At 44.1% G+C, this 13,706-nt stretch overlaps 1 protein-coding gene across 1 annotated transcript in view; it reads right to left on the reverse strand.

The window, feature by feature from the left end:
• KCNQ3 (potassium voltage-gated channel subfamily Q member 3) overlaps window positions 1-13,706 on the reverse strand; it is a 193,157-nt gene that overhangs the window by 40,966 nt on the left and 138,485 nt on the right. The window contains exon 2 of the mRNA XM_063131151.1: window positions 1,077-1,167. Coding sequence (XP_062987221.1) covers window positions 1,077-1,167 — 91 coding nt within the window. The remainder of the gene's footprint in view (window positions 1-1,076; window positions 1,168-13,706) is intronic.

Below are 13,706 nucleotides of genomic sequence, written 5' to 3' on the forward strand. Positions count from 1 at the left end.
TTCTTGAAGCTGAGTCCCATTATGGGAAAACTCTCAGGGGCTGCGTTCTAGTGGTGGGTGGGACCAAACGCAAAGGAGGTACCAGCATATTTGAGCTTTACTAGAGGCATTTCAACCTTTTAGAGTGTGGGAAAACAGCACAACAGCTGGGGAACCACCAAACGATTGATAACCCTCTGTAAGCATCACACCCCAAGCCATTAGCAGTGGTTCCACTCTCATTCTTACTGGACCAAAGGAGACTTCTCATGTCCTATTATTAAACCCATCCTGACAGCTTGTTGACATAAGCAACAAACAGACAGGGGTTAATTCATAAGAATAACTTCCATCATCATCATCATCATCATCATCAAGATGGCTTGGAGGCTCAGCACCTCCCTGCAGAGAACTCTGAGGCACTGGTCATTAAACTCCAGGAAGAACCCTGGACACCCCCTCATGCACCCTCTGGACCCAAGGATTCAGCTCTCCCCTTAACTTTGTCTCCATGCATGGTTCTCCCAAAGCCTCTCATGTCCCTCACCCATGTAGGAACCTGAAGCTACTAAAATGAGCATGGGCCCTTTAAGATGTGCATTCAGTACCTAGTGGGGTTGGAGTTTCTCAGGGACCTGAGTTGACCAGCCAACTTAAGACCTCAGTTGCTGACCATCCCATACTGGAGCAGCAGCTCTGTTTATGTAGAACTACTTCAGCCAAGCAATTATTGGAGGACACTATCTGAGGTTCTCGTTGTCTTCTGCCCTTGCTTGCTAAATGTGATTTGCCTTTTGCGTTGCAAGTGGTGACTTCTCTAGACCAGAGCCTCTGCAACCACCAGAGTAACTGGGTGTTTCTCTTGGGTCCCAGTTGAATCATAGAATCATAGAATAGCAGAGTTGGAAGGGGCCTACAAGGCCATCGAGTCCAACCCCCTGCTCAATGCAGGAATCCACCCCTGTCAGGGATGCTTTAGGGTGGATTCCTGCATTGAGCAGGGGGTTGGACTCGATGGCCTTGTAGGTCCCTTCCAACTCTGCTATACCCTTGTCCTCGTCCTCCTCCTCCTCCTCCTCCAGCCTTTCTGTACTTACCAACAGCAGTAACCAATTTCCTGAAACAGTTTCATATTCCTTGAATGTTGTCAGGACAGCTAAAATCAAGCATCCCAAGACTATCAGAAACCTAGAAGAAGAGATAAGGAGGAAAACACAATATCAGTAGAAGTTCTTCCTATGAGTAGTCCCTTACAAAGGTTCTGTACCACAAAAGAACCAAAACACAGTGGCTTTCACTGTTGGGGCACTGAAATTAAGGGGATTGACCCAGAGAAAACACAAACCAAGGAAATGGGCCACTTTGGTCTTTTGAACAGGTGTGGAAACAGGCTAGCTACTTCCTTGGCTGCCCATGGCAAGTAAGTTAAGTATCACCTCCAGACATCCAGATCAGGCAGGGAAGATTTTGGAAAATGGAAAGGAAGTGCCTTCTCACTCCACCACCCCACCCTTTTGCGCAGCAAATTAGATAAGCTATTAAAAATACTTATGGACTAGTCACTTGTGTGGACATACCTGCAACTGAATTGTGTTTTGTCATGACTTTCCTTAAAAGCACAAAACATAGACTCTGGCCTAGATTATACAGTCATCTGAAAGCTTTTTCTGGACTGTAGCACTTCTTCAGACTGCAAGTAGAGGGTTGCATGTTGGAATGGCTCCCAAGATTGGAAGAGAGCTTTCTATACACTGAAAAAGAGCATGTCGGAAAGGTTTGGCTTCACCTTTTCCATGATTTTCCCCTTTGGGATGCATTCAGACATTCAACCGCCCTGCCCCACTCCAAGTCTAAATGGAATAGTCCAGAAAAAGCATTACCACTTGATTCTACTGACAGCCTATACTGGTCCTCTGATACCATAGTATTTACACAGAATCTGCCTCTTTGTGTACAATATCCAGGCTGAATGGTGTTGGAACCCAATGTGGAAATGGGCCCATAGGACAGACTTAACCCACCCGGTGCCCTTCAGAGTATTGGCTGTGGATGATGGGATTTGTGGTATAAAAACACCTGGAGGGCACCACATGACATGGGGACATTGATGGCAGCTAAATTAAATCCTCCTTTCACCCTCCTTTTTGCATGCATGGATTCCATTGCTTAGTAAGAGTCATTAAGAGTCTTCAGTCAAATATGGAAGGGGAGAAAAAGCAATATGCTGGGAAAATATTGAAAAACCCTGGAGGTCCCTATTTCTCTAAATCCACTCAAGGAAGAGAGAGTGCTTTGCTTTGGCCACAGGGTGGCAGCAAATATCTATGTATGGAAGGAACAAAGTGGATCGTGGGCTCTTTCCACAGTGGCCTGGAACAGAAATTTAGTGGAATTTTTTTTTAAAAAAAACACAACTTCTTCTTCTTCTTCTTCTTCTTCTTCTTCTTCTTCTTCTTCTTCTTCTTCTTCTTCTTCGCAATCCTATGCATGTTTAGACAGGAAAAAAACATGGCTTGCTGGGGAATGTGGAGAATTGTGGAACTTTTTTCTGTCTAAACATGCAAAGGGTTGCACCCTTAAAATATCAATTCTGATAACAAAGAATGTCTGAAATTTTAATTTTCAGTTAAACATACCCATGTTTGTGCTATTTTTTAATTTACTTTTTAAACAAGAACCATAAGAACAGACGTTCTTTGTTATCAGAATTGATATTTTAAGAGTGCAACCCTTTGCATGTTTAGACAGAAAAAGTCCCACATTCTCCACGTTCCCCATTCCCTTGGGCTGAAAGAAGTTCTGCAACCTCATTGGATGGAGTCACTTGTGAGGTGGTGGCCTGAGGTGGGTAATTGTTCTTGGCTGACTCCCTTGGCACCCCCTCAGCACTAGTGTCAGGGATAGGGTCCTCCTCTACCTCTGAGGACTTGTGCAGTTCAGGCCTGACGCTACTTTACCTCCCTTTGGATCAGCAGAGCTTGTGAAGGAACTGCAGACCTGCACCCTGGAATCTCACGAGCAGCTATGGATGAAATGGTGTGCTGGTGCTTGGCTCAACATTCGAGATCCCTAGTGTCCATGTGTTGGCTGCATACGTTAAAATGTCCTTTACCCAGATGTCGGACAAGCAGTTTGGGGCAAAGGGAGAAGCCAAGCAGGGTTCCCAGATCAGAAGTCCAGGGATGAAGGGCAAGCAGAGACAGGACTTTCAGGACCATGGACAGGGCCAGAAAGCAGATAACTTGCTCCAACAAGAACACAACTAAGCCATTTTCTTTGTTCCTGGGCCTGGCTATCCATCTCAGGCTCACCCCCATGCTGAGAAGTATAAAGCCGTAAAGGGGCAGCCCCCCGTAACTTGGGTCCTAGCACTCAAACAACTCCCCATAGTTTCGCTCACCGGTCAGGCTTCCTGATTTGGCCAGTGGTTTCAGTGGCGTATAAGGCCACTGGGGCAAGAATGCCAGTCTCTCCATGGAACTGGGCTCTAGTACTGCAGTCTCAGAGTGTCTCAGTCAAGGACAGGGTGGAAGAGTCTGGCAGGTTCAGGGAGGCATTTTCACCACCCAGTTCGGACACCCCAAATTTGGATTGAGGAACCACAAAAGTTCCAACTGAATATGTTATGCAACTGGGGTATGTCTGTACACTTGAACTGCCCCCTCCACACACACAAACGAAGAGGATGACTAACTGACATAAACAGCCCTGTAGGAAAAATGATGGAGCAAGGAAAACAGGCTCAGGCAAAGGGACTTTTGAGCCTTCTCTGGTTGGACTGTCCCAGCACCTCAATCTGGAAGATGAGAGGGTAAACTGGGCCATTCCACCAGCCTTGATAAAAGTCTACGCAGTTTGTTTTCCTCTTCCCTCCTCATCCCATTCCTCTTGTGTATCATGTTGGTTTTCTTTTTCTTTTTTTAGATTGTAAGCCTGCGGGCAGAGACTGTCTTGTTTACTTATTGATTGTAAGCTGCTCCAGAGCCTTTAATGGTTAAGGACTATGATAAAAAAATACTTTAAATAAATAAATAAATAAATAAATAGTAAATAAACAATTATAAACATACTGGTGATGCAAAATAGCTCCTTCCTTGTCCTAGTGTGGCTTTATTTACTCCCTACTTTTTGGAGTTGTAGAAAGTTCCAGGTCAGCTTCTTGGGATCAGACCAAGGTGTGAGTGCCCTCTGCCCTGCCAAACTGCCCTCTAGACTACCCCAACACTGGTGGCCCCACATTACCTGTGTAGCAGCAGCATACCTTGACTTTCTTACAATATAGTGCTGCTCCAGGGCAGCCATCCCGAACTACAAATCCCATAATCTCTCAGTAAGCTTGTGTTGTAGTCCAGCACATCTGGAGGGTGCTAGATGATGATGATGATGATATTTATATCCCACCTTTTTTCCTCTTGCACAGAACCCAAGGCAGTTACATGGCTCTCCTGCGCTCCATTTTATCCTCACAACAGCCCTGCGAGGTAGGTTAGGCTAAGAGTCAGTGACTGGCCCAAAATGATGTAGTGAGCTTCAGGGCAGAGTGAGGACAAGAATCTAGATCTCCCAAGTCCCAGTCCAACACTAACCACTACACCACACTGGCTCTATGAAAATGGTGGCTTTGTACTGCTGCTGCTCATTAAATCTCAGCCAGGGGAAATGAACAGGGAATATGGCAGACATAAAGGCAGACATCAGCACCACTGGAACCTGCCAGGGTGCTGGGCCCTGGCAAAAGCCTGAGGATGCTGGGACCTGTCTCCAGCCCTGAGACCAAAAACAGGATTTAAGGGATGCGAAAGAAGTCTGGGAGAGCTGTCATGGGCCATGGGCTCCATACTCATTTATTTTGCTCCACTCACAATTCTATTCAAACAGGTTTTCTAGTGCTACCCACCCCTGGGAAGAAAGATGACAGTGGGATCCATGCAAAAGCACAAGCAACACAGATTTTCTGCTCTATGAAAAGAAAAATCTAGCCTGTGTAGTTGTGGAGGCCTGATACTGCCAGGTCCTAGTTAAATTAGATCCTTTTGATTACCAAGATGAAGCCAAAACACTGGTGCGAAAAGATGGGTTTTCATTGATACAAAATGGATGCAGAATAAATATGCAAAGGAAGTTCACGCCTCTCCTCATCATTTGACAAAGCAGGCATCCGAATATGTCTATCTGACAAGGCAGACAAGCTAATATGTCTATCTGAGTCCCCAAGCCAGATGGAGAAGCCATTCCTGGGGCCAAAAGTTCTCCAAGCTGGTAATGCATATTCCTCCTTGAAGCACGACCAACGGCTAAGCCTGCGTATTTGGATTTTAGAGACGTCTCCCTCTAAGCTCAGTAGCTGACAGGCCAGTCTCCAAGCTGACTCAGGAGAAGGGTGGGTGGGCTTCCCTTACTCAAAAGGTTCTTGAAGCAATCCAGCTTGGGAAACTAATTGCCTTTCCAATGCCTGGTTAGGCATGAAAGCCTCCCCGCCAACGGGTGAGATAAGGCACTTACTCCTTATGAGAAAAGGGTGAGATAACGATGAGAGGCTCATCGAAAACATGAGGCAATTTTTTGTTAGCTAAAGCCAGCTAGAATCTACTGACTGTTTTAAGCTACAAGTTGCAGCCCAATGATATTTAGGAAGGCTGCTGACCAACGAACTCACTACATAGCTGCACTCTCCAGCATCTAGTTCTTTGAGAGGACAGGTTGGGCAGGTTGAAAGCAAGCAGGTTGAAAGCAGGTGGGCAGTGTTAGTCCTCAACTATTATTATTTATTATTTATTTATTTATTGCATTTACATCTGGACCTTTTTTCCTCCAAGGAACCTAAGGTGGCATACATAATCCTCCTCCTCTCCACTTTATACTCACAACAGCAACCCTGGCCACAGCTAGACCTAAAGTTTATCCTGGGATCATCCTGGGGTCGTCCCTGCCTGTTTCCGGGATCCCCTGTGTGTCATTTACATGAACAGGGATGACCCCGGGACGATCCCGGGATAAACCTTGGGTCTAGCTAAGGCCCCTGTGAGGTAGGTTGGGCTCAGAATCTGTGACTGGCCCAAAGTCACCCAGTGGGTTTCCAAGGCCAAGTGGGGACTAGAACCCAGATCTCCCGACTCCCAGTCAAACACTTTAACCACAACATCACACTGGCTCTCTCAACTAGCATCAATTCTGGCTGTAATCCAAAACCCTACAGGCATACGTCAGTATGCATGGAGGGTGGTGCCTTCTTACACTGGCCAAATGGGCATGAATGATGGGACACAGGATTGGTCAGCATGGCCTCATGCACCCCCATGCATGTTCTTAAAGCGGAAGAGGGTTTGACTGAGCACCCTATTGATGTAGCACTTTGGAGCATTGAAGGCATTGCACACACTTTGCCTCCTTAATTTGTTTATTTATTAGGTTTTTATACCACCTAATAGCCTAAGCTCTCCGAGCGGTTCACAACAATTAAAAACCACCAAATACAATACAAATATGGGAGTTTAAAACTACAGTATAAAAGAAAAGCAATAAATAAATAAATAAACCTAGCAGCAGTGCAAAGATTCAAAATACCTTAATCGATTTAAAACAACAGAGACAGAAAGGCTAAAATGCCTGGGGAAATAGGAAGGTCTTCCCTTGGTGCTGGAAAAGGCCATAACTGAGATGCTGGGTGAGCCTCCCTGGGAAGGTGTTTTCACAGCCAGGTTGCTACGATATAAAGGGCTCTTCTCTTAGTAGCAGCCCACTTGACTTCCTTTGGCAGGGGCTCCTGGAGAAGGACTGCTGAGGATGATCTTAGGGTCCAGGCAAGTATATAATGGGAGGAGACAGTGTCTCACATAACCTAGGCTTCATAGAATCATAGAATCAGAGAATAGCAGAGCCGGAAGGGGCCTACAAGGCCATCGAGTCCAACCCACTGCTCAATGCAGGAATCCACCCTAAAGCATCCCTGACAGATGGTTGTCCAGCTGCCTCTTGAAGGCCTCTAGTGTGGGAGAGCCCACAACCTCCCTAGGTAACTGATTTTATTGTCGTACTGCTCTAACAGTCAGGAAGTTTTTCCTGATGTCTAGCTGGAATCTGGTTTCCTTTAACTTGAGCCCGTTATTCCGTGTCCTGCACTCTGGGAGGATCGAGAAGAGATCCTGGCCCTCCTCTGTGTGACAACCTTACAAGTATTTGAAGAGCGCTGTCATATCTCCCCTCAATCTTCTCTTCTCCAGGCTAAACATGCCCAGTTCTTTCAGTCTCTCTTCATAGGGCTTTGTTTCCAGACCCCTGATCATCCTGGTTGCCCTCCTCTGAACACGCTCCAGCTTGTCTGCATCCTTCTTCAATTGTGGAGCCTAGATGAGGCCTAACCAGGGCTGAATAGAGAGGAACCAGTACCTCACGTGATTTGGAAGCTATACTTCTATTAATGCAGCCAAAATAGCATTTGCCTTTCTTGCAGCCATATTGCACTGTTGGCTCATATTCAGCTTGTGATCTACAACAATTCCAAGATCCTTCTCATTTGTAGAATTGCTGAGCCAAGTATCCCCCATCTTGTAACTGTGCATTTGGTTTCTATTTCCTAAATGTAGAACTTGGCATTTATCCCTTTTAAATTTCATTCTGTTGTTTTCAGCCCAGCACTCCAGCCTATCAAGATCACTTTGAAGTTTGTTTCTGTCTTCCAGGGTATTAGCTATCCCACCCAAATTTGTGTCATCTGCAAATTTGATCAGCGTTCCCTGCACCTCCTCATCCAAATCATTAATAAAAATGTTGAAGAGCATTGGGCCCAGGACTGAACCCTGCGGTACACCACTCGTTGCCTCTCCCCAGTTTGAGAAGGTTCCATTGATAAGTACTCTTTGAGTCCTATTCTGTAGCCAACTGTGAATCCACCTAATAGTTGTTCCATCTAGCCCACTTTTAGCTAGTTTGTTAATCAGAATGTCATGTGGTACTTTGTCAAAAGCTTTGCTGAAGTCAAGATATATGACGTCCACAGCATTCCCACAGTCCACAAGGGAGGTTATCCTATCAAAAAATGAGATCAAATTAGTCTGACAGGATTTGTTCCTGACAAATCCATGTTGGCTTCTAGTGATCACCGCATTGATTTCAAGGTATTTACAGATTGACTTCTTTATAATCTGCTCCAGAATTTTCCCAGGGTTGGATGTCAGACTGACTGGTCTGTAGTTCCCAGGTTCCTCCTTTTTGCCCTTTTTGAAGATAGGGACAACGTTAGCCCTCCTCCAGTCGTCCGGCACCTCACCCGTCTTCCATGATTTTGCAAAGATAATAGACAAAGGTTCTGAGAGTTCTTCCGCTAGCTCCTTCATTACTCTTGGATGCAGTTCATCGGGCCCTGGAGATTTGAACTCATTCAAGGCTTCTTGTAGTCCTTTAGAACAGGGATGCATGTCTTCAGACCTGGCCTGCCTGGGGCCCCAGGAGACCATGCCCACTTCTCCTGACCCTGACCCCTTTCACCAACTACAGATTATTAGGTGGTTTCCTGGCTTTTGTGACGTTTCTGCCCATTCTTGTTTTTCTCCCATTTTAAAAGGCTGAAATGCCTCTAGTAAGGCTTAGTTACTGGCAGCAAAAACTAAATCAGGCTGGTACTTTTTGTGGTTTGGCCCCACCCACCACTGGCATCCAGCCCTCCAAAATGGAATTCAGTCCTCGGTTTCAAAGGGGTTCAACAGCCCTGCTTTACAACCACCCTGTAAGGTAGATCAATTTGAGCATCCCTGTATTGCAGACGTAGAACTCTGAAGATGAGCATGGCTTTGAAGGAGGCCAAATGGGTGATGCATGGATCGGAACCAAAACTTGCTTCTGATTCCTGGCTCGGTGTCATACATTCGCTGATTATTCCATTCTGAATGTGAATTCTGAGCTGCGGATGCACAACGGATGATTCACACTCTTCCTGAAGGTGAACTTTGGATAAGCAACACACTGGTCTTCACGTCATCAGAACTCTGATTTATACTTGAGCATCACAGAGCCATGTATTGTCCCTAGGTAAAAGCGTCTTCCTGACTGTATTTCCATCAGCCATTAATCAGCATTAAAGAAGGCAGAGCAGCCATCCGTAAACAAGCGGTATTTTAGAGTAAGTCTGATGTTGAAATCTTTGGAGGAGAATATCAGCTTTTTCCAGAACTGCTTTGATTATATCCTTGAAACATTTTGCCAGGATAAGCAACAATGATTTTCGACAGAATATACGACGCTTCCATTCACTCAGCTGACGTGTTAATATCTCAAGCGGCGTTCTCCCTGTTTGGCTTGACATTTGCAAATGCTGACAGTTTTATCAAACTTCCAGCAGAGAGTATTATTGCAGAACGCAAGGCTGCTTTATTAATTTTATAGTCTAAATTCCTAATAAATCAAGTCTGTTGCCCACGATGGGACATGGAGTTTGGAATGTTTCAATGAAGACGTGGAATGAATACAGATGACTGCTTACCACACAATTAACGTAATCGCTTGATAAGTTGGCCATCTTTGTCTGGGGAATGATTTTACTAATGTTGAAGTTGGAAGGCCTGGAGGAGAGCAACGAGGAAGAGGGCTTTCTCAATGGTGCCTCCCCCTCCCCAATTATGGGATGCTTTCCCCAGTGAGGCTTGCTTGGCACCAACATTGCTGTCTATTGTGCCAGATTAAGTCTTTCCTATATGCTGTCAGGGATAAATAGGGATAAATTAATAGGGATAAATGCCAAGTTCTACATTTAGGAAATAGAAACCAAAGGCACAGTTACAAGATGGGGGATACTTGGCTCAGCAATACTACAAACGAGAAGGATCTTGGAATTGTTGTAGATCGCAAGCTGAATATGAGCCAACAGTGCAATATGGCTGCAAGAAAGGCAAATGCTATTTTGGGTTGCATTAAGAGAAGTATAGCTTCCAAATCACGGGAGGTACTGGTTCCTCTCTATTCGGCCCTGGTTAGGCCCCATCTAGAGTATTGCGTCCAGTTCTGGGCTCCACAATTCAAGAAGGACGCAGACAAGCTGGAGCGTGTTCAGAGGAGGGCAACCAGGATGACCAACAAAGCCCTATGAAGAGAGACTGAAAGAACTGGGCATGTTTAGCCTGGAGAAGAGAAGATTGAGGGGAGACATGATAGCACTCTACAAATACTTAAAAGGTTGTCACACAGAGAAGGGCCAGGATCTCTTCTCGATCCTCCCAGAGTGCAGGACACGGAATAACGGGCTCAAGTTAAAGGAAGCCAGATTCAAGTTCAATCACAGCTTTTAAAGCTCAGCTAAAAACTTTTCTTTTTCCTAAAGCTTTTAAAACTTGATTTTGTTCTGACTTTTATACTGCCTGTTTGGTGCATTCTCTTCCCCTCCTTATTGTTTTATTATGATTTTATTAGAATGTAAGCCTTTGCGGCAGGGTCTTGCTATTTATTGTTTTACTCTGTACAGCACCATGTACATTGATGGTGCTATATAAATAAATAAATAAATAAATAATAATAATAATAATAATAATAATAATAATAATAATAATAATGGGCTCAAGTTAGAGGAAGCCAGATTCCAGCTGGACATCAGGAAAAACTTCCTGACTGTTAGAGCAGGATGACAATGGAATCAGTTACCTAGGGAGGTTGTGGGCTCTCCCACACTAGAGGCCTTCAAGAAGCAGCTGGACAACCATCTGTCAGGGATGCTTTAGGGTGGATTCCTGCATTGAGCAGGGGGTTGGACTCAATAGCCTTGTAGGCCCCTTCCAACTCTGCTATTCTATGATTCTATAAACTTTTAACAGCTACTGGGTTTTATTGTTGTTTTCCTGTTTTTGTAGGTAACTGGTTTCATATTATGTTATTATATCGCATTTTCAGGCATATAATATCACGCCAATTACATTGATCCATTTGCTCATGCTAAATTGACTTTATGGGGAAATTTGGATTCAAAAATTGGAAAGGAAAAGGTTTTGTGGAGGACATGGACAGATAGGATGATTAATAATAATAGTAATACAATTTATTTATACAGCGCATTATTCCAAAGCACTGTACAGGTCAACAGTTACAAAAATACAATAAATACAATAATCCTAATATAGAAACCCTTAAGTAAATTAAAATAATAGGACAATAAAAGTTTAAAATAAAACCTCATATAAAATATGTAGCGGCCACCAAGAGGGCTGCTATATATTTTACTTTGGATCAATTATTGGGTCTGGATCTGAATTTCTGTCATTTTCTGATTTATGTGCTAAAGCAGCCTTCCTCAACCTGGGGCGCTCCAGATGTGTTGGACTACAACTCCCAGAATGCTGGCTGGGGCATTCTGGGAGATGCAGTCCAAGACATCTGGAGCGCCCCAGGTTGAGGAAGGCTGTGCCAAAGACAATTTGCCCACTATGGCTGAATGGTAATACTTGCAATTGCAACAATGCTGGAATCTAGGTTTGGTCCAGTCGCTTTTATAGGCTCAGAGACCCCATTGTTATTGGAAACAATATATAGCGCTCAACAGTAATATCAACTCATGATTCAGGTATATAAATATGTGTTATTAGTAAATAAATATGATACTCAGGCTCTAAGATAGAAATGGGATAGAGAATTGGAGAGCTCTGTTTTGCCTAACCAATGGATCGTTGTTTTAACGTCGGTACCTGAAGTATCAATGGATCATAGGCACACCCTTATTCAGCAAAAAATCTTGTTTCGGGTTCATGGACTCCACAATGTCTTTTTAATAAGGACTTGTCTAATGCACATAATTGTTGAAGATGTAATGCGCCTAATGCTTCTTTTATCCATATATTTTGGCAATGCCCAATAGTCGGGAGGAGGTCATAATATGGATAAACTTTGTACTGGAACAAGAACGTATATGTCCTCTTAAACTATTTACCATTTCTTGGAACTTAATGTATAGTCAGCACAAATGGATTTTCCAAGCCCTTATGGCAGCCAAAAGACTGATATTGCAACATTGGAAGGATAAATGTTCACCTCCTGTAATGCAATGGAATGAGGACCTAACAACGCTATCAGTGGGTGGTATATAAAGGCGCCACTCACAAATGGATAAATATATGGATATTTGGTCTACTTTTCTTGAAACTTATGCATAATCTTCTTTTTTTAGAACATTGTTCTTGATGGAATATTGACATTTCTGTGCATGTAATTTCTTGTCCTTTTCCCCCCTTTTCTTTTCACGATTTCTTCTTTGTTTTGTTTTGTTAAATTTACACTAAAAAGAAAAAAAAGATTAATAAAAAAGAAAAGAGTTACCATAATTTAAATAGAAATTCAGTACATGTCACCACTGTGTGGAAGATTGTGACCAGGTTGCCTGGGTATCTGTTCAGGTGCTAACTTTGGGTGAGCAACTTCGAGGCACAATAGGTCACCACACCCTTCTTAGGGTTCCTGAACTGGAAGAACCTGGAAGTCCATCAAATAGAGGGCACCATTAAATAGAGGACTGTCCCCTCAAATCCTCTGTATAGTAGGACACATGGCTATCCTACATGGAAAGCATGTGCTTGTCTACCGAGCTACCGAGCGCATGTGCGATTATATGGTGCCATATACCAGAGGGTGAATTATAGTAGTTGTAAGGTGATAAATATTCAGGCTCTTGCAATGTTCTCTCCGCTTGGTTTTTAAAACATCACGTTGCAAGGAGGTCAGAGGGATACCAAAGCACAAGCAGCTCTTCCACCCTAGAACATTCAGCTTAGCAGTACGTTCTGAATCATCCCATCTGAAGAAAACAGCTCATTCTCTGTCCACTCACCGTCATGATTAGGGATGACATTGCCGTAAGAGAAAATGATCGGGGTTGGGGGTGGTCTGAGAATGTGCTAGTCCAATATCATGACAGAAAGCATGGAAAGATGACCCCAACAGCTAAATGCCATGCAGTGTGAACTAGTGCAGGGCCAAATCCCGCCCCCTATTTTCGGGAACTTTCTCTCTCCCTTAAGAAAGAGGCATTGCTTTTTCTGCATCTTTCACAGAGAGGGGGAAAATTCAGAGATTTTTTTCTCCTTGGATCAGGGGACAGGGTTTCCACATACCTTTTGTAAGTGTATCCAGTTGCTGAGGGGCCTTCTTCCTATGTTTTAGTTAAAAACAACAACAGCCTTCCTCCAGCATTTGAAGGAGACTAGCAGTTCTTACTGAATGCCTATTGGAGACCATGTGACCTCACCCTCCCCAATAAGCATTCAGGAAGAACTCCTGGGCTCCTGAAAATGCCAGGGGGGTGGTCTGTGGGAACCCTGTTCCCCTCCCCAAGGAGAAAATTCTCCAAAACTCACATCTCTCCCAGCCTCTTTCTCCAAAGTTTTCATTCCCCTCCCCCCACGAAATGCCGAAAATGGAATGGTAGACATTTTCAGCACAGCACTATTTCGGACACACCTAAAAATGTTACGTTGAATTTAAAGGGGGAAACGAGGAAGTTATTAGCCCTCGGGATTATTGGGAAAACACGGGGAATGCATTGTCTGTTCTTTTTGAAAAGCTTAAGAAACAAAGATAAGGCCAGGCCCTATCATTCAAAAAAATAAAACTTCAACCGAGTTCATGTAGGTGTTGATGCTCCAGTCACCTCTGCATGCAGGATATTGGCTAGAAGCGAGCACTTTGGAAGAGGCTGACAGATCTTAAAGAAGAACAGGATGTACTGAGCTTGAGGCACGGCAGTGGGTGTTTCTCTGTTG

The sequence above is a fragment of the Elgaria multicarinata genome, chromosome 7, assembly GCF_023053635.1.
Source record: "Elgaria multicarinata webbii isolate HBS135686 ecotype San Diego chromosome 7, rElgMul1.1.pri, whole genome shotgun sequence".
NCBI classification, from domain to species: Eukaryota; Metazoa; Chordata; class Lepidosauria; order Squamata; family Anguidae; genus Elgaria; species Elgaria multicarinata.